The sequence below is a fragment of the Ailuropoda melanoleuca genome, chromosome 5, assembly GCF_002007445.2.
Source record: "Ailuropoda melanoleuca isolate Jingjing chromosome 5, ASM200744v2, whole genome shotgun sequence".
In the NCBI taxonomy this organism is placed as follows: domain Eukaryota; kingdom Metazoa; phylum Chordata; class Mammalia; order Carnivora; family Ursidae; genus Ailuropoda; species Ailuropoda melanoleuca.
Genome location: NC_048222.1, coordinates 9,384,631 through 9,406,332, shown reverse-complemented (window position 1 = coordinate 9,406,332; position 21,702 = coordinate 9,384,631). Strand labels below are relative to the sequence as shown.

Below are 21,702 nucleotides of genomic sequence, written 5' to 3'. Positions count from 1 at the left end.
CGTTTTTCTAGTAACGACTCTGGCCTTTACGTACAAAAACATGGGGAGGATTAAGCTCTCTTACAATCACTTAATATAAAGGAAGTTAAAATGAAGTATTTTCTCCACTGACACACAGAACATACTTACAACACCCTCGGACAAGTGACCCAACTTACCCATGACCAAGCAGAAAAGGGTAGAAGAGACTTCTGGTTAAAGATAGTGGAATCAACACACACATTTAGCGCTAACTTCTTAAAAAATTATGTTAAAATAATAGTAAAGGGATTTTTACAAAGATGGGGGGAGAGGAGACAACAGCAACAAAATGGAGACACTGGAAGGCTGACTGGAACCAAGTACTAAGCTAGCAGCAGGGAAAGCACAGACGCAGTTCCATTTACACTAAACATACCCAAAGGCTTGGGTGCCAGGGGCCTCTGGAGGGGAGAATGAAGGTGTGACTATAAAAAAAAAAAAAGAAGAAGAAGGATGGGAGAATATCTGTGTAAGAAGCAGGCAGCCAGATCACTCCCTCCCCAATACCAAACAAGATGATAATTCTACTCTATCCCAACAGAACAGAACTTCAGTCTCTGGAGGGGTCCCTGGACGCAAAGGCAAGGACATCCTATCAAAACTGGAAGGATTAAAAGTAAGTTGATGTAACGAGTACAGAGAGCTGCAGCCTTCCTCCCAGATTCGGCTCCCAGAGCACGGGCAGTCTGGAGCATGTGAACCCTCCAGGCAGGAGACTGGGAATAACTTCTCGGGAATCGGACTGTCTAGAAGGAAAGACCTACTGACACTAACATCCAGGTCTTCCCACGTAAGCAGGCCCGTCAGATAAACCTACAGTGAGGTTCAAGATCTACGAGCCTGTCCACGCACAGGGAGTTGCCAAGTAGTACTTAGGGGTCCCACACTCATGAAATTATGAGTTGAACAGGAAAAGATATTTGCAAACCATATATCTGATAAAGAGTGGATATCCAAAATATATAAATAACTTCTACAACTTGATAGTAAAAAAAAAAACCTGATTTAAAAATGGACGAAGGACTTGAACAGACATTTCTCCAAAGATGACACAAACAGCCAACAGACACATGAAAAGGTGCTCAACATCACTCATCATCAGGGACATGCAAATCAGAACCACAGTGAGGTTCTGCCCACACCTGTTAGAAGGGCTAAAATCAAAAAGACGAGGTGGCAGGTGTTGGCGAGCATGTGACGAAAAGGAACCCTGTGCTCTGTTGGTGGGAATGCAAACTGGTGCAACCACTGTGGAAAACAGGATGGAGGCACCTCAAAAAAATTAAAAACAGAAACCACCCTCTGATCCAGCAATCCCATTCTGCATATTTCTCCAAAAGATTTGAAATCAGGATCTCGAAGAGATATCTGGACTCTTGAGTTCACTGCAGCATTATTTACAACAGCCAAGATGTGGACACGATCTAAATGTCCATTGATGGATGAACAGATGAAATAATGTATATTACACACAATTGAATACTATTCTACCTTTAAAAAAATACGCAAAAACACAAATGAATCTGGGGGACATTGTGCTAAATGCAATAAGCCAGTCACAGAAGGACAAGTACTACATGATTTCTCTTATATGAGGAATCTAAAATAGCCAAACCACAGCAGAGAGAGGGAAGGGTGGCTGCTGGGTGTGGGTGTGAGTGTGAGAGAAAAAAGGAATGGAGAGGAGCTCTTCAACCGGTGTGAAGTGCAGTTACACAAGATGAGGGAGTGCTAGCAGTTAGCAGTACGACAGCGCACTTGTTAACTTGCAGTTAACGAGACTGTATTACACACTCGCAATCTGCTAAAAGGATGGATCTCATGTTAATTATTCTTACTACAATTCAAAAAAACAATTGTGAGTAGATAGCCAAGAAGCACCAGACATTGAGGAAAGTATTTCGTAAGAAACACCAAGACCCAAACAATAATAGAGAAAAGCAATTTGTAGAAAACAGACTAAACAATAGCTTAAAGGGAAAACAAAACAACCCACACCTCACCATTAATATCTTCAAGAGATCAACAGGTAACAATTCTGAAACAAGAACAGAAGGATGAAAAGGACACATCCACAGAACAAAAAAGAACATTTGAAATTAGCAAAAGTAAAATCTTGACCAAAGGGGAAGTAAAAGATAAATGGAAGAAATCTTCCCAGAAAGGACAGAAAGGACAAAAAGGAAAAAAGAACAGAAGTTAAAGAGAGAGGCACAAAAATCTTCAAAGAAGTTAATTCCAGAAAGTTCCCAAGACTGGACGTTCACGAAAGGACACACTAAATTCCTCACACTGCCAATGGGTAAGAATGGATCCAGATCAAGGAACACCCTCCTGGTAAGTCAGAACACTGGAGGCAAAAGAAAAGATCCAGTGAGATTCCAGAAAGAAGAAACGGGTCCAAAAGAAAAGATCAAGAGCTCCCTTCGGCAGCACATATATAGAAGAAAGATCAAGAAAGACTTCCAGAGCAACTCTGAGAGAGCCAGAGAGTCCAGCATGGAGAAATGCTTTTCAAAAATACGAAAATTATTTCCAATCTAAATCTATATTCAACTGAAATCTTACCAAACACAGGCACAGAATAAAGATAACTTTCAGAAATGTAAGGTCTCAAAATTTTCTTCCCTGAGGACTTAAGAAATCACTGGAAGATCTGCTCTATCAAAACAAAGGAATAAGAAAGAACAAGACACTGACATCATCCAGGAAAGAGAAGCAGCTAAGGGCAATCTCCAAGAGAACGATAAAAAGAGATACCAAGACCACAGTTAAAACAGCAGGCCTAGAAAGCCTGGTGGAAGAAACAGGTTAGAAGATTCTGTGAAAAATTTCCTTCAGATCCTAAATAACAGCAGCCAATGTATTTGAAAATATTGAGAAGCAATCTATATGAATGGGAGAAGAGCTGAAATTATAACTAATGACAAGTACAGAGAAATTATTAACACAGAGAGGGATCACTGGTGTTGGAGAAAACAAAATTCTGTATAGAAAAGAAAAGCACACGACACCATAGAGCACCTGCGTACTCGAAACACTGATCTAAATAAGCACACAGCAGCCACTCGAGGGGGAGGACTGACGGAAGTGGTCCTGTGTGGAAGAGAGCTACACTGCAATTCCACCTGCCGAGAAGAATCAATAAATCCTGACTAAAATGGTTAGCATATGTCCCAGCAGAAATTCTCCTACCTGTACTAATTGACAAAGTACTAATATCCAGAATATGTAAAAAAATTCCTGCAAATCAGTAAGAAAAGTGAAACCACCAAACCAACAAAATGGCCAAAAAAATCCATACAGAAACAATTCACAGAAAATGAAATCCAGGAGAATCCAAATACGAGAATTCTCACACAATGCAGCAGGATGCAAATAGGCACAATCCATCAAGACAAGCTTGCATTATTTTCTGAAGTATAAGACATGCACACACACCTTTTCATATGGCAATCCCTCTCCCAGGTACACACCCTAGAAAACCCCCCACGTGTGCCCCAAGGCACATATACAAGAATGAGCAGAGGTGCGTTTCCTGATTGGTAAAAATAACTCAAACACATTCATCAACAGTATATGGACAAACTGTAGTATTTTCATAAACTGGTTTACGTTACAGCAGAGAAAATGAACAAACCACATGCAATCACAGGGATGAACTTTACAAGTAAGAGTGAAAGACGCAAGAATCAAGAGACTGAATACAGTCAGATTCTATTTACATAGAGCTAAAAAATAAGGCAAAATGGTATTTTGTAGAGATTCACATATTGGCAGTTAACTTTAAATAAAACCCCAGGAAAGGCGTCACCATAAGAGCCAGGACACTTAGTTAAAGCAAGGAAAGAGAGGTGTGTGAACGAACAGGGAGACAGGAGGGGCTGCTGGTGGTGGGCGAGCCCAGCATCTGCTTCAACACCACACGCACACGCACGCGCGCGCGCGCGCACACACACACACACACACACACACGGACCGTTCGTTTAAATATCCAAGTCAAGTATCATCAAACAAAGTGTCATGGGCGCCTGGGCGGGTCTGTCCCACCAGAGACCTGGCGCGGGGGCAGAATAACCTCTGGAAGTAAACCCAGTCACTAGGAGGATTAGAAAATGCGGCTGGACTCTAGGCCAGAGTGCTAGAAAATTCAGATGGGGAGAAACGGGACTAACTGATGCCGCAGCTCAATCCAAGAATGAGTAAGAACCACATTTTAATCGGACACTTTCATGCCTTACAGCGCTGCACTGGATGAAAGTTGGGAATGTTGTTTCTAGGGAAGTCCAAAAATACACTTTTCTATGGCGCCAAGTATAAGAGACATTTAAAGAAATAAGACAGGGACTCCTGGGTGGCTCAGTTAAGCATCTGCCTTCGGCTCAGGTCATGATTTAGGGGTCCTGGGCTGGAGCCCCGCATAGGGCTCCCTGCTCAGTGGGGAGCCTGTATCTCCCTCTCCCTCTGCTGCTCCCCTGGTTGTGCGTGCTCTCTCTAATAAATAAAATATTTCTTAAAAATAAAGAAATAAAATAAAAAATAAAGAAATAAGACAGAGGCATGGTTTCAAAACTCAGACACCATTCTATTTGAAGACATGCAGACCCTAAATACAGACACAAGCCGCACTCACCGGAACTAGGAGCTGCTGCAGAGCCGAACGCAGACTGACTGGGCTGCTGTCCAAACACAGGAGGCTGGCTGCTGCTCGACACGGTCCCAAAAGTAGGTGGTGCGGGCTGAGTACCAGCAGAAAACAACGCTGCTGACGAGGACAGAGCTCCAAAGCCTGGGGGATTCGGCTGGCTGGCACCCTGACTCTGTCCGAACGTCGGGGTTTGGTTAACACCAAATGCTGGACTGGCAGAGGGTGCGGAAGGCCCCGTGCCAAATACGAAGGAGGATCCTAGAGGCCCAGAGAAACACGGACGTCACCTAAGCGCCACCATAAGATAACCCTCAAGAATTCATAAACCCAGGAGCAAACTCCAAGCTTGCTGAACTAATCTTGCTGAACAAATCCCATCACGGCAAGTTCTGAATAATAATTAAGAATACAATTCCCTCCATTATTTAGTGAAACCACACAGAATCCACATCAACAAAACTACCTATTAGCAAGAGTCCCCACCTTCGCAGCCAGATTTTTTCAGGTAGAGGGACCGATCTAAGACGACAAGTGATCTCTCGGCAGATTATCTGACACACAGCAGAGACCAGCTAATGTTGTCATCCCGCATATGCTTTGTCCTGGGGACGCCTGTCTAATGAAACAGGCCCCAGTGTCTGGTTACTTCACAACCTAACATTTCAAAAAGGACACTTGGAAAAACTGAAGATGACATTGAGACTAGAAAAATTCCTCCCAACAGTTAATTATATTAAAGTGAACACAAAATAGACGTGATTCCAGGCTGTGAACGGTTACAACAGCATGGGTGAAGCCAGCCTAGCGGATAATCCGCTCTGCTCACGGCCGAGAGAGGACAGCCCCTCAGCCCATCCGCTGCAGCATGGCCAGTGCTCTCCCGTCACTGTACCTGCAGAGCTGGCCGTGGTCGTGGCTCCAAAGCTGAAAGCGGAGGTCGCAGTGCTGCTGCTGCTGGCTCCCGGCCCGAAGACGAACGGGGTGACAGCCGCACCCGCGCTCGACGTGGTTGCTGGCTTACTCTCTTGCGAGAACAGCAAAGGCTGGGAGGCGCCCGATTCGGTGGAGGTCCCGAAGGCAGAGCTGCTCACGGGGTTGGCGGCCTGTCCAAACACAAAGGCGGTCACAGGTGCACTGGTGGCGGGAGCGGAGCTGCCGAAAACACCCCCCGCGGTGGCCGGGGCGCTGGCCGTGGGAGCGCTGCTCTTCAGGAAGCTGAACACCGGCTTGGCCGCCGCGGCATCTGCAGACGGGAAGGGCGGGACACACACAAGCTGAGAACAGGGCGCCACAGAGCACGGTCTCCTACCCCGCAGGCCAGTCATTCCTTACAACAAGCCTCATTAAGGTTCTTTATAGAAATTCACCAAATGGATGTGTTATATTAAATTCTGATGTAAGCAAATAGGTCCGTTTTTCCTTTTAGGGCTTTTGGACTGTGCCTCAATCAGACAAACTTTCAGCATTCAGATTAGTAAGAATAAAAAATATCCCTTCAATCTCCCACATTGAACTGGAGGCTGTGTCTGCATAACTGTTCAGACAGTGGGAGACAGCTGAACTCTTAATTGTGCAGATGTTAGCAAGACCCTAATTTATCCAACTGCATCCTTCACTGACCAGCGCATCCTTTACTCACTCGTTTATAGTAGATTTCCAAACATGTGTGCATCTGTTTCCCCTACGGTTACTGCTCCTACACTGTTCTGATTATTGTGGCTTCACAGTACGGTCTGATTATTAGTAGAGCAAACCTGTGTACCTGCCCTTCTCTCCAAAATTTCTTGTCCATTTTCCCTTCCAGGTGAATTTTAAAATGAGCTTAGCTTATCACACTCCACAAAAATTCCTCTCAAAACGGAAACGAAGGCTTCCAGCTCTGAGGGGTCAGTCACAGGAGAAAAGGTCCGGCACCTGGAATACAGTCTACGGTACCGTCCTAGCACCGTGTGGGGACAGAAGGAGCAACCCGGGCAGCAGGCACAGCATGCCACACACAGCTGTGCGATTGCTATGATGCACCCCCAAAACTCATGTGACGGGTGTGTCAACCACACAAAAAACTGAGACAACACTGCGGGCGCTGGGAGGGAGAATGCTCTCACTCAGGAACAGGTATGAAATCGGTCATTTGTCCGGCTACTTACTGCTGATTTAGAGAAAACCACTGGTGTTTATATGGTGAGCCTGAAACCACCCACCTTCCTGAAGACATTTTTTTTTTTTAAGTGTCCCAATGACGTCTCCTTTCCAATACTGTCTCTAGACAAGGCTGCTCTCAGCATGGTACGGGCATTAGTGTGATTTACAGAAAGTGGAGCACATTGGCTCACTTTCAAGTTGGTTAATGAGAGGTTAAGAGTGTCTGTTTCCACAGAAAAAAGTATAGTGATACCATGATTACATCTGATTAGACCCAATCTTATTTTTATTCCTTTCCAAATCGTATATAATTTAGTATTTACTTTCTTTTTGGAGGGTGTTTTGAATGTCCCAGACAACGGACCAAAAAACGTCCATTGAATTCCATTCTTTTTTTTTTTCAGGTTAATTTTTCCCTTCGTATTTCCAATGTATTTTTCAGAAGTATTCATGGGTGTTCTATTTTTTTTGCCTGTCTGAAAACATCTCTATTTTGCCCTTCCGTTTGACCAAATCCGGCTGGATATAAAATTGTAGGATCGAGACCATTTCCACTTGGAGGACACTGCTCTACTGTTTCCAGCACATGATGTTACAAATTCAAAGTCTGATGGCAAACAGTTTTCCTCTCTCCGAAAGCATTCAGGATTTTGGCTTTGGTGTCCTAAAGTCTCACTGATCATTGCCATTGAGTGGGCCATTTCCATTTTTAAGGCCAGGGTCTACACGCAGGAAATGTTCTTCTGTCACGCTCTGAGATTTCACCTGTCCTGTTCTCATCTGCTAAGTGCTCCTGCAATGACACTTCTGAGCCAGCTGGACTCAGTCTCTCTGCATTTCTGCACTGGGCTCTGGGAAATCCCAGTTCACGAATCTATCATCTATGTTTTTTCTGCTGCCCAGCCCACAGAATGATTTTATTTCAGCAACCACGTTTTTAAGTTTTAAAAATGCTCTTTCATTTTTCCTTCAGGGTATTAGTTGTCATAATCGCCTCTCTGTTTCAGGGACTAATTATATTTGTTCTCTATGCTCCTTAAATGCCTCATGACTGATTGGGTCTATTTGTGAATGAAGGCCTGTACATAAAGACTGAGTTATAAAGTATTTCATGAGCTTACGAAGGCAGGCCTGTTTTCCTGAATAGTAAGCCAACTCCGAATGTAAAAGCTGAAAGAGAAAGGGAGAAGCACGGACAGATGTGCAACCCTGTGGGCTGGCCATCAGAGCGGCAGTTCTCAGAATCACATCTGTAGATAACTCATCACCTCGTGGGCGTTTGGAGCAGTGAAAACTGAAAACTGAAAAACCTATGGTTCCTTTCCAGAGAGTTATTACTGGTCTCTCTCAACTATGTTCAGTGTAAACCATTCCCTGACTTGCTGCATTTGTCCAGAGATCAGAGACGCCTTGAAAAAAATAAATAAATAAATAACAACAACAACAACAAGTTTCCTACTTACCAGCCGTAGTACTGGTTGGCGTCCCAAACGTGAACGTGGCCTTTGTCGGCTGTTCCGCTTCCTTCTCGGCTGGTTTTGCCATACTGAAACTGAAGGTGGACTTCGAAGAACTCTCATCTTTGGTTTGCTCTGAATTTCCAAAGGAAAACACTGATTGACACTTTGGCTCTTCACTGTCAGCTTTCTTCCCAAACACCAGAGAAGTAGAAGTCACGGGCTCTTGCTGCTTCTCTTCTGTCCTTCCCAACGCAAACAATGAGGCAGATGGCAGGGGGGCGGGTTCTATCCCACCAAAAGTGAAGCCTCCTTTGGCGGCAGGCATTTCTTCCTTTTTTGCTTCTGTCGTCTTACACGTGAAAGGAGCCACTGAAACACTCTTGGTTTCTACGGCTCCAAAGCTGAAGCTGCTCTTGTTCTCAGAGGTCACTGCGGTGTTAGTAGCAGCAGGTGTGGGGTTAATGACACCTGTACCAAAGCTGAAGCCTGCAGATGAAGGTTTAGGTAGTTCCTCTTTCTTTTCTTGCTGCCCAAGATTAGACACCCCAAACTGAAATGGAGCTAAGGAAGCTGTATTACTTAAACCCGAAGGAAGTCCAAACTTAAAATCATTATCATTCTTACTGTCTTTTTTAGCTTCTTCAGGTTTAGACTCAGACGAAACCCCAAATTTAAAATCTCCTATTGGTTTAGGAAATTTAAAGCCTTCGCTCATGGAGTTTGGAGACTCAGACTCTGAAGACACTCCTATTTTGAAGCCTCCCTGATCTCCAAACTTAAAATTTCCAGTGCTTGTTAAAGTCTGAGAAGGCCCAGAAGAGGATGATGGGATACCAAATTTGAAGGATGAGGCTGCTGGGTTCGAAGACAAGGAAGATGTGCCAAAGCCTTCAAAATAGAAAAGATACCACACAAAGACAATGAATTAATGTTATCTTCTCAAACAAAATGTACCCCTGAAAAACAAAGAGACAAAGGAATAACTCTGGAGGGGCGGTGCCTGGGTGGCTCAGTTGGTTAAGCATCCGCCTTCGGCTCAGGGCATGTTCTCAGAGTTCTGGGATTGAGTCCCGCAACAGGCTCTCTGCTCAGGGGGGAGCCTGCTGCTCCCTCTCCCTCTGCTCCTCCCCCTGCTTGGGCTCTCTCACTCTCTATCAAATAAATAAATAAATAAAATCCTTAAAAAAAAAAAGGAATAACTCTGGAAAGGCCTATTGGGAAGAGTATTAGCAACGGCAGTGACATGAGGCAGCACCCAATGTTCGCCATGAGAACTCCATCTCATCCTCCCAACCACACCTGACATGCCGTTTCTCGTCTGTGATACTGGCAGAGATCAAACAAACCTGATAAAGCAGTGTTGGTGAGGAGTCTAGAAGTAACGGACACTTTATACATGACAGGTAGACATGTAAATTAGCACACAACTTGTGGAAGGCAACTGTCAGTATTTACTAAAAGTTATAAACGCAATGTCCTTTGACCCAGCAATTCTACAGCTAAGTCTTTATTTTTTTAATTTTTCTTTAAAGAAAGGCAGACAGCCACCTGCAGCGCCTCATCTGGATGGGTCCCTACGTTCTCCTCCAAACGGCCTTGAGAGCTTGTTTGGAGGTTCTAGCCCAGAAGCACAGCTACTAGTACACCCTTGACTGGAGAAGGGTCTTCCTCTCTCTGGGAAGGTTGTTCTCTTTGACCAGAGTACACAGTTTTGGGAGGGACATACGTGGAGGTGTGAGGGAGGAAGGGGACACCCGTCTGGCCAGCCAGATCAGGGGAATCCACCCTGGTGATCAATGGGGTGAGAGATGTCACAGCCAGATCACCCTCACATCCTAAGTCTTTATTTTATTTTTTTTCCCTAAGTCTTTATCTTAAAGATAAATTCACAGACATGCAAAATGCCATATGCAACCCCAGGCAGCTATGAATGAAGAACAAAGATGTGTCCAAGCTAATCCACGGTAAAATCAAGGGGGCAGAAAGGCAGCATGATATATGACATTTCCTAACAAAACAGAGGGAAACAAGAATATAGAGAATAAGAGTATAATTGCGTATCATGTGCATGAAGAAACTCTGGAAGAGTTCTAAGAAAAACTAACCACAGTTATTACCTTTGCTGGGGGAGGAAGGATGAAAAATGAGCCAATGGGGACAAGAAAAAGACTTTTCACTATGAATCCTGTCATAATTAGAGTTTGAAATCTTGTGAATAAACTCGTTATCAATCCAACATTAAAAAAAAAAACAACTTTAGCATCAAAGAACCAGAAGAACTGCATGAGCAGAAGCAGTACTCAGAAAAACAAACAGTACTATGTTGACAAGATCAAAGTCTTGGTTTCCTACTGCTCTCCTGCGGCTGAGTACACTAGAAAGAACAGGAATCACCGGTGCGCTGCGACACTTACCCGTTACGTCGCCTACCCACGTAACAGAGGCAAATGACAGCCACGCTTTAAAAGCCCTCCTCTTCAAATTTCCCCCCTATGAAGACTTGAAAAATTTGGCCTCTAGCGACAGTTTAGCATAAATTGTTTTTAAGAGGTTCTTCCTTTGGATTTATGAAACAGAATTATTAAGAGGGTTCTTTTTCTGGGACATTCTCTGGGAAACCAAAGCCCACGTCTAGATTGCGTACAATAAGATTCTCAGGGCATAAATTCCCAGTCACATAAGAGTCAGGAAATGCATCTAAATGCCAAAGGTTTGTTAAGAGAAACAAGCATCTGCAACTCTCTCAGACTCCACACAACAACTTTACCAGCTGCAGAAAAAACACCTCACTGCTGATGAGGAAATCACCCATCTTTACAGCAACTCAGACGTGAGCTAAAAGTGTCCAGAACGGTATCTCATTTTACATGCATTTTCAATAGAGAATGAACAATTTTAAAACTGAAGCTGTTTGCAAATATTTCACCTTAAAATGGCAGTACAAGGAGGCACAGCACCAATGCCTTACCTTTAAACTCAGATTTTGTGCCTGGCTTTGCACTTTCGCACGCCACACATTTGGTAGCATCTGCTTTATTCTGTACCAGGCACACCTCACAGTCCCAGCTGCCCTCGGGTTTCTTGAACTTGTCTAACCCCAGGCAGCTTCCAGAAGACAGAGAGGTGGGGACACTGCTGCTACTTGAAGCAGGTACCGAACTTCCTAAAAAACAGTGAGGAAACACAAATTCTAATTCACATATGTCAATATCTTAAGGAACCCTAAATCTAAACGTTCAGTGTTTCCTATTAAGACAAAGTGCCAAAAATATAAATTTTACACTGTTAAAAATAGTACAGACATCTCAGATTTCTTTTAATCTTACAAACAAGCAGCTCACACTCACCTTGCCTAGTGATGAGCTCTTAACCCAAAGTTTGAATAATCATGGTTTAAAAAAAAAAAAACACATGCTCAGAAGTCAGAGACTAAAAGACTAAAATGTCCTTAAGAATCTTTATCAAATCTCTTCAAACAGCACGGCATTTTAAAGCCTAAGATATAAACTGTAGGCAATATCCTAACACATCAAATACATAGCCACAGACTACGTTCCCTGCAAAGTTTCAAAGCCCAGGTCTCTGCCTTTGAAACGATCATTTCTGCACAGACGTTCACAGCATGGGTTAGAACCTAGCTATTTAACAGACATTTATTAAGTACCATAATATATACCACAGTTCTAAGGACGTAAAGAGGAATGAAATACTGCTTAACTTCTCAAAGTGCTAACGGTCTAAAAGGGGGCAGAGTAAAACCTAAATGCACAGTAGCACCATCACCAAGATGGAAAGTGATAAATGAAAAACTAAGGAAGAGCTGACGAAGGGGCAGGAGCAGAATGGATTCACAGAGGTGCCATTTCAATGTTCAGGCAGAACTGGCAAGTCTGGGGGGGAGCGGAGGGGGCACGGGAAGGATGGCTCCGCAAAGCCATCAAGAAGCAAGTGTGTGACCAGTGGAGCCATTCGTTCCAGCCTCTCCACCTGCTGTCCACCCAGTGTCTGTTCTACTGTTAGGTTCTCCTCCATCTTGCCAAGAAAACCGCTCCCCGAGGTTCCATCTTCAGTCCAGCGTTCTTCCCACAAGTCTCATCACCAACAGAACAGCTTCCTGAGCTGTACCTGCAGCCCGCAGCTCCATGGTCTCCTTCTCAGCTCTAGTGCCTCAGCTCTAGTGCCCCAGCTGGTCAGCGTGGTTACATGGGTCCTCCTCTCTGTTTCTCCTATTGGTTTCGTTCCCTTTTTCTGAACCGACTACTGCGACCCTATTTCAGGCGGCCCTCAGCTCTTGCTTGAGTAACAGTCTTCTTACTGAGACCTCCACTCTTGTTCCCCGAAGTCCAATCTTCTAAGAAGCAACCAGTGCCACGTAGTTTGGGCTGTCCTCTCTGGTTTCTCCTTTAAAAAGATTAACTGTTCCAAAGTTTCATTCCTGCCACTCCCTGAAGTTAACAGAGCTCAGTTTTAGGCCATCATCTCTATTCCCACCAACTCCCTCACTTTACATCGCCTCTACTCCCACGCCTTATTTGAAAACTATAGCCTAATGACTACCAAATCTGTATTTCCAGCCCAGAGTGCCCACTAGAGGATACCCAAAGGCCTCGCATAGATATGTCAACTTCCCAGCTTCAAACCCACGGGGCTTCAAATGCACGCTATTCTATGTCCTGATCTGACTCTGTTAGTATCCATCGCCCTTACCTTTGCCCAGACGTACTATTGATACAACTTCCTCATCTGTCCTCTGGTCTCCCTCCAACTTTCGTTGTCTTCAAACTACCCTCCAAAAAGCCACCAAGCAAATTGTCAAGCATACAAATTGAACTGTGTAACTCCTCTGCTTAAAATGATGGTTCATCATTTACAGGATGAAGTCGGGTTTCTTTAATAAGCCTACGAGCTTCCTTTATTTGTGGCTAACAATTTACTTCCTAACTCAGAATTAATTTTGGTTTCTTATATGATCAAAGACTTTTTTTTTTTAAGGGGAGGAGGAATGCTAGATGGAAAAAGTAAGTTATTTCAGAATGAAGATTCTAAAATCTTATCCTTGTGGAGATGTCCAGTAAGAATTAGAAATATGGCTCAAGCCTTGTGTTCAGAGAGAGTACAGGCTAACAAATTAAGAACTTTCTGTTGCAGACCTAAAACCTACATGTCCACGAATAATGCAATAAAAATGGAAGTATAATTCCCAGAGTATTCCTAAAAGGTTTTATTTAGTACCCATGTTATCATATATCTATACCAAATAATTCTACAATATTATTACAAAAACAGCAGAGTCATTTCAGTTGCGAATCTGTTAACTTTTTCAAATTTGAACAGAGAAACAGGAAAAACTCAAACCAATGACTCCATTTTTCTCACTGCCAGGTTAGAATTTTTTCATTAATGATCCCGTAATTTATTATCATTGCAGCATCTCTGGCAGAGAGCATACAGGTGCAGGCATCGCCATTCGTATTCAGCCACAGCCTTTTCATGAAGCAACCTGTCTACCCCTCACTGAAACCATCTCTGCCAATGACCACTTGCCACCCTCACTTCTAAGAGGGAGAGATGAGTAGTATTTCACAGTTTGGGACAGACTGTCCCTTCTAAGAGCCTTCAGCATCTGTAGTAGTCAGCTTGGAAAATGATCGTGAAGAGCAAGAAGTTTCTGATAAAAATGTATGTAAGAAAGAAGTACAAGTATGTATTGGGCTGGTTAATGCACTGCCTCAGGTAACAGGCAGATCCAGCCCCAGTCAAGTCATTTTACCTCAAGATAGCTTAGAAAAATTAAGATGTACAAGGAAACGCTCATCCTGCCACATTACATTGAGGTGGTTCTTAGCAGACAATAAATTTAAACATCCTACTAAAATAATGAACAAAATTTTCCCAAAGAGCCATACACATACCTGGTTTCTCAGACACACAGGACACACATTTACTGTCTTCTCCATTATTAAAAACACAGCACACGGGACACTCCCAAGATCCCACGGGCCTTTTAAATTGATCTGCAAACCCTAAGGCGGCAGTGGTCACAGTGCAGGTGGCAGATGAAGCAGCCGTGGTCACAGCACTCTCTGAAGCCGCGGGCAATGTAAGGACTCGCTTAACCCCGGTCCCAGGCTTCGGTGTTTCACAGGCCACGCATTTTATCGCCTCGGGTTTATTCTGCACTAAGCAGGTATCACAATCCCAAGTGCCTACTGCTGGCTTAAATTTGTCTCCGAAACCTGTCCCTGATGCGGGAAGAGTTGATTTGTCACTTTTACTTGGTGTTCCAATTCCAGTTTGTTTAGCAGTCTCTTTTGGCGGCAATTTTGTTGCTTGACAGGCTATGCACTTGCTGTCTGTAATTTTGTTCTGGAGTAGACAAGTATCACACTGCCACGATGGTCCGGCTTTTAAACTTTCACCACACCCGATGCCACTAGAAGAAAAGCTACTTATTGCTGGTCTTGTATAAACGACTGGGCTTGTGGTAGCAGGCTGAGCAGCAAGGGAATCTGCCTTTGGTGATGTGAAACCTATATTGAGGGAAAGAGGAGAAGGGAGTGTGAGGAGAAAAAAAAAGGGGAAGGGAAGCTTTCTAATCAGAACATGAACTGAAATGCTATTACTGAGAGAACACATATTTATATACCTTTATGCAGTTACTAAAATCCAATGTGGACTACTTAAAAATAGAATTTTTACCTAACCAATGTTTATTAATCACAAATTAAGTGACACTTTGGTCCTCATTAAAATTCTACAAAAGATGTTTTGTTTATAGTATATCATCTTCTTCCTCTAAGAATTTCTATTTACTATAATTCAACCAACATCTAATGTGAGGCCTTAATTTGTAGTGTTTACCGACACACACCACTGTCATCCATGTTTTGCTACACTCCGCCTCATCGCAACACCAATGTACAGTATATTCATAGACTTCCTCCCTCAACTCTTTTTTCTTCCAGGTGTTCCCTTGGCTAATGTCTTCAACATCTATAATCTTTGAATTTTGTCCAGTTATAATCCACTACTGGGGTATCCTCTACTTTCAGTAAAAACCAGCAGAGCCTGGGCGCCTGGGTGGCTCAGTCGTTAAGCATTTGCCTTCAGCTCAGGGCGTGATCCCAGAGTCCTGGGATCGAGCCCCGCATCAGGCTCCTTGCTCCGCTGGGAGCCTGCTTCTTCCTCTCCCACTCCCCCTGCTTGTGTTCCCTCTCTGGCTGGCTGTCTCTCTCTCTGTCAAATAAATAAATAAAATCTTAAAAAAAAAAAAAACTTGTTTAAAAAAAAAGTGAACTTTANGTGTTCCCTCTCTGGCTGGCTGTCTCTCTCTCTGTCAAATAAATAAATAAAATCTTAAAAAAAAAAAAAAACTTGTTTAAAAAAAAAGTGAACTTTAAAAAAAAAAAAAAAACCAGCAGAGCCGCATAGGTATGCATATTGGACAGATGTCCCTCCAAAGTACAGTGGAGTTGTAAAAGGACTGGTTTTAATTATACTAAGCTCATACAGAACTTTAAAATGGTAATGGCTCGAAGAGAAATAGGATGACAAATTCCAACAGAGATGAACTAAACCATCTGGTAAGGCCTAGAAATACAAAAAGACCCAGTCTACCCCTAGCAGAACATGAGCTCATGCTATTCAAAGACATGCCCATAGAACGTTACCAAACCCTAATTCAAACAAATTGCTTCAAATAGTTCTCCAATATAATCACAGAACCTTCCACATTGTAAGTACACCTTTTCTGTAACCACTAAAGATGTACTTAGACAATCAAGGTATTCACACAGAACCATGGAGTAACAGGAGTTGAAAAAAGTCTTCGTACTACCAAAACTGCTGTCAGTCATTGAATTGAATCGATTCACTCCAACTTTATTCATGTGAATGGCCTTCCAATCCTTTACTTTGGACCAATTAACCTTTGTTTGACATATACTAACAAACTCAGTGACCTGTTTTTCTAGCTTTTGAAGCACCAAAGGAAAAGAAAATTGGAGGGTGAGAAGATACAGAAGACTGTATTTAGAGATTTTCTAGTGCTACAATTAATACAACCTCGAACTAGTTTTAGCAAAAAGGCAAAAGCCACATACTTCAGTTACTTCCAGTGGTCTAAAATGTACTGTCTTGTTAATGATTAATTTGTGTCACTAGGTTTGGTGCAATTTTCACAGTAACCATCTTTAGGTGTTATAGAGTTCTCTTCCTTCCCCTTTCTCAGGTTTTCCTAATTTCCCTCAAAAGAACATATAGGACTCCTCCAAATTCTTGCTACTTAAAGCAAACTGAAAGGGAGGAGGGCTGGGCATCACGAATGCAGAGTATTACTTATATGAAGATCGACTGTAGGAATGCAATGCCTCTCTACTACTCAGTTACTTCTAGCCCAGGCCCGCTGGAGCTCTGCCCCGACTGTGCCAAATCGTCTAAGTTACTGGGACTCCTGGAGACAGTATAGTCATCTCTAAAATGAGAAAGCCAGATCAAAGAAACCTAATCCTCCTAAATCCTGTAGAAGCCAACATTACCTGGAAATTCTTATTCAATTAGACATGAACGTGTCTACCTGCTCGATAAATCTAAATTTTCTTTGAGTAACCACATCACCTTATAAACACTTTTACATTCCTACAGCAGGCATCACAATCGGAGCTGTAGCTGTCCTCGGATTTTCAAACTGAAAACTTAAACTCCTATCTGAGGACTTCTAGTCACTGCCTTCAAGTTATTTCTATGAACTCTCAAATCTTGTTTCAAGTGAGCACTGTCCCTTATATATACCTATGTTAGAATCAGCAAATGCTTTCTTTCTTTCATTGCCCAGAAAGAACTGGGCAATGATCTGAGAACAAGGCAGTTCAACATTTTCACCAGAGAAAGTATATCCAAGTATATCATCAGGTTTACTTTTTTTTTTCCCCATATTGGCCTATCTCTTCTAAAAGGAAATTCATTTTCTCCTTCTACACTTCCCTTTTTCTCCCGCTATACTTGCCTCTTAAGAGATTTCATATTAGGACAGTCCTTGAATTCTAAAGAAGGAAGAGTTTCTAAGATATTTACTCCAAAAGAATTACATCTGACTACGTTACTTTCAAATCAATCTTCTATCAAACTAGCCATAATTTTTTAAAAATTGAAAGCATACCGGTATACAGGTGACAAAAAATTGGACCACAAATTTGTAATTAAGATTTTAGAGTATTTTCAAAGGCAGCTGTTATCTTACCGGGGCTTTTGAGAACATCTAGGACACTTCCTTCTTTCAGGGTTTTTGCAGGTCTAAAAGGACCCTCACAATCTTCATCTGGCTTCTTCTTACAGCTTGTACTATTCACTGCACTGATATCTTGAGCTGAAATTTTTTTAATTATAAAAGATATTATGCCAAGAAAAAGCACTGGATCGAGTTAAATGTATTAAAAAGATCTTTGAAAGCCAATTTGGACCAACTTCTAAAATATCATGAAAACGTCACTGTAATTCAAAGATAATGAACAAATTCACTTAAAAGTACAGGTTAACCATTGTAAGACAGTAGAAATACTATGTACTATACACTGTACATTTTTCTTCTCCAAAAGGACAAAAAGTATAAACTATAATTGTTACCCAGTGAATTAACTGGTAATCAATCAAATCGAACATTGGAGAGGAGATGGCAACTGGAGCAAGCTCATAAACTGCATGAAATAGGTTTCTGATTACATAACAATTTACAATACTGATCAAAAAAAACCTTAACAATAAATTCCCAACTGAGCCAGTTATTTCATTTCTAGAAATTCATCCTATGATTGAAAGTATCCTTCAGTTTTCAGGGCACCTGGGTGGCTCAGTTGGTTAAGCATCTGCCTTTGGCCCAGGTCATGATCCTGGGGTCTTGGGATTGAGCCCTGCATCGGGCTCCCTGCTCAGCGAGGAGCCTGCTTCTCCCTCTGCCTCTTCCCTCTGCTCATGCTTGCTCACTTGCTCTCTCAAATAAATAAATCAAATCTAAAAAAAAAAAAAAAAAGAAAAGAAAGCAAGCAAGCATCCCTCAGTTTTCACACCGAAAGCTGGATGACAGATGCTCACTAAGAGACCAACAACATCAATCACAGAATGCTGGCAGGGTGCCATGCTGTGCAGACACAAAAATCACCTTAAATGCACAGTTACAGGGAAAGACTGTAGAAAGTCCAGAAGATTCTGAATGATACATCAAAAGAATAATGGTGGCTGCTAGTGAGGAGTGACTTTTATTTATTGCTTCTTTTTGTTTCCTAAACTTTCCAAAACAAACATATCCTTATACTTTAAATAAGAAATCTTTATTTTCAGTATGATAATGGTTTTGTGGTTCTATTTCTAAGGGAGAAAGTTTTACAGATGAAGTATGTGTGGGATTGTTTCAATACAACCTAATAGGTGTGTTTCTGTGCATGAGAGGGGAAGGAGGGATGAAAAAAAGAGAAACGAGATTGCTCATCAAATAATAAGCACGAAAGCTGGGTAAAAGAGTACATGGGAATTCAGTCTACTACTTCTGAAAATGTCTGAAATTTTTCATAATAAAATATAAATAACCAGGTTTTTCTTAAGTGTTTGCCAATTTAAAAGGAGTGGGTCAAATGGTTTCAAAAAGTCCTACCTACCCCCGGCTCATGTCATAAACAAAAATTAACCCAAAATGGATCAATGATCTAAACGTGAGAACTAAAACCATAAAACTCTTAAAAGAAAACCAAGGAGGTATATTTTCATGACCATGGATTTGGCAATGAATTCTTAGATATGACATCAAAAGCATAAACCAAAAAAAAAAAAAAAAAACTGAACACTACCATATTAAAAACCTTTGTGAATCTAAGGACATTATCAAAAAAGCAAAAAGACAATCTACTGAATGGGAGAAATTATTTGCAAATCATATATCTGATAAGGATCTAGTATCCAGACTATATAAAAATGCTTATATCTCAGCAACAGAAAGATAAGCCAACTTAAAAATGGGCCAAGGACTTGAATAGGCATTTCTCCCAAGAAGATAAAGGACCAAGAAGCACATGAAAATATGCTTGACACCATTAGTCATTAGAGAAATGAAAATCAAAACCACAATGGTAACATCACTTCATACCCACTAGGATGGCTATAAACAAAAAATGAGAAATAAGCATAGTGAGAATGTGGAGAAATTAGAATCTTCATACACTGCTAGTGGGAGTGTGAAAGGAGTCAGAGGCTGAGAACAACAGTTTTGTGGTTCCTCAAAAAATTACACATGGGGGCGCCTGGGTGGCACAGCGGTTAAGCGTCTGCCTTTGGCTCAGGGCATGATCCCAGTGTTACGGGATCGAGCCCCACATCAGGCTCCTCTGCTATGAGCCTGCTACTTCCTCTCCCACTCCCCCTGCTTGTGTTCCCTCTCTCACTGGCTGTCTCTCTCTCTGTCAAATAAATAAATAAAATCTTTAAAAAAAAAAAAATTACACATAGAACTACTATTTAACCATTTCTAGGTATATATCCCAGAGCACTGAAACTAGTATTCAAACAAATACATGTATATGAATATTCATACCAGCACTATACACAACAGCCAAAAGCTGCAAACAGCCCAAATGTCCGTCAATGGATGAGCAGAAAAACTATGGTACATCCATACAACGGAATATCACTCAGCCATAAAAGGAGTGGAGTACTGGGGCACCTAGCTGGCTCACTCAGTAGAGCACGTGACTCTTAAACTCAAGGTCAAGAGTTGAAGCCCCACGTTGGGCATGGAGCCTCCTTAAAATAAAAAGCAAATAAATAAATAGTAAATTTTTAAAAATAAATAAAAAAGAAAAAAGGGAGTAAAGTACTGATACATACTGTAACATGCATGAATCTTGAAAACAGTAAGTAAAAGAAGCTAGACACAAAAAGTCATACTGTAGGATTCCAGAATAGGTACATGCACAGAAACAAAATACCGACTGATGGTTGCCAGGACCTGGGGGAGGAGAAATGCGGAAGGACTGTTTAGCAGGTAAGTGTCTCCTCTGCAGGAGGGGGGATAAAACTGTTTTGGAACTAGACAGACTGCGGTGGCTACACTGCACACGAGAGTACCAAACACCACTGAATTTGTTCCCTTTAAAATGATTCATTTTGCCTTACATCAATTTCATCTCAGTAACAAAAATATACAAGAAACAAAACACTGTGGGGGCGCCTGGGTAGCGCAGTCGTTGAGCGTCTGCCTTCGGCTCAGGGCGTGATCCTGGTGTTCCAGGATCGAGTCCCACATCAGGCTCCTCCTCTGGGAGCCTGCTTCTTCCTCTCCCTCTCCCCTGCTGTGTTCCCTCTCTCACTGGCTGTCTCTCTGTCACATAAATAAATAAAATCTTAAAAAAAAAAAAAAAAGAAACAAAACACTGTGCCTATCTTATAATAACTGTGTCAAAACAAAACAAAACATAGGCAGGCGCCTAAGTGGCTCAGTCAGTTAAGCATCTGCCTTCAGCTCAGGTGATGATCTCAGGGTCCTGGGATCAAGGCTCCCATCAGGCTCCCTGCTCAGCGGGGAACCTGCTTCTCCCTCTCCCCCCTGCTTGTGCTCTCTATCTCTGTCTCTCTCCCCCTCAAATAAATAAACAAAATCTTAAAAAAAAAAAAAAAAGGCAAAATAAAACATATGCTTGTAGCACTTCGTCATAGCCTATCCTCCTTTAGAATCGAAACTCACAAGCTTTTAAGTAACTTGAGGTAAATTTTAAAGATACCCTGCAGTGTACTCAAATTGATGGAATAAGAAGATAATGGAAAAATTAGCTCCTGCCACAAAGTAATTAATCATAACTTACACATTTTCAATCAGCTTCTTAATGACAGAAGTCGTGAGAATGATTCTCAAAATTCTATGTATGCCACTCCTAAAAAATGCCTTAAAAATCTGGGTAAGTTCCCCAGATGTGATGAAACACAAAAGTTGTTTTAACAAATTACTGCTCATCCAGTTACCCTTAGTAATGCATTAGTAAAAACTGGGAAGGATTTTCATGCCTTTCCTCATAACCAGGCATGAAAATGGTAATTTGCAGAAGTTTATTCCTCTATGAATTCATAGTAACATTAAAGAAAAAAATCTTGTGGTAAAAAGTACACCTGAAATGTGCTTGTTACTTCTTTCTCTTACACAAGCCTGTTTTAATCAATAAAAAACAGGACTGCAAACATACCAAATTCCTATTTTGTGCCATTCTCATAATCTACACTCTTATCTTTGGGATCAACCAAAGCGTTCAGCTTCTATGTCCTAGTTCTTTGGTTTCTGTTGTTGTTTTTTACTCTATCCTTTGAGGGAGGATCTAGTTTGTTAGTTTTTAATTCCAAAACTGTGAGATTAAAAAAAAAAACCTGAGAAAATCAAACACTTCTGGATAGGGCAAAAGA

At 41.9% G+C, this 21,702-nt stretch overlaps 1 protein-coding gene across 5 annotated transcripts in view; it reads right to left on the bottom strand.

The window, feature by feature from the left end:
- Nucleotides 1-21,702, bottom strand: part of NUP153 (nucleoporin 153) — a 76,963-nt gene that overhangs the window by 5,822 nt on the left and 49,439 nt on the right. For all 5 annotated transcript variants that reach the window (XM_034660280.1, XM_019807727.2, XM_002926986.4 and 2 more), the window contains exons 15-20: nt 17,510-17,635; nt 14,184-14,801; nt 11,240-11,434; nt 8,275-9,159; nt 5,562-5,912; nt 4,655-4,927 (exon numbers count right to left, since the gene is read on the bottom strand). In XM_034660280.1, coding sequence (XP_034516171.1) covers nt 4,655-4,927; nt 5,562-5,912; nt 8,275-9,159; nt 11,240-11,434; nt 14,184-14,801; nt 17,510-17,635 — 2,448 coding nt within the window. The remainder of the gene's footprint in view (nt 1-4,654; nt 4,928-5,561; nt 5,913-8,274; nt 9,160-11,239; nt 11,435-14,183; nt 14,802-17,509; nt 17,636-21,702) is intronic.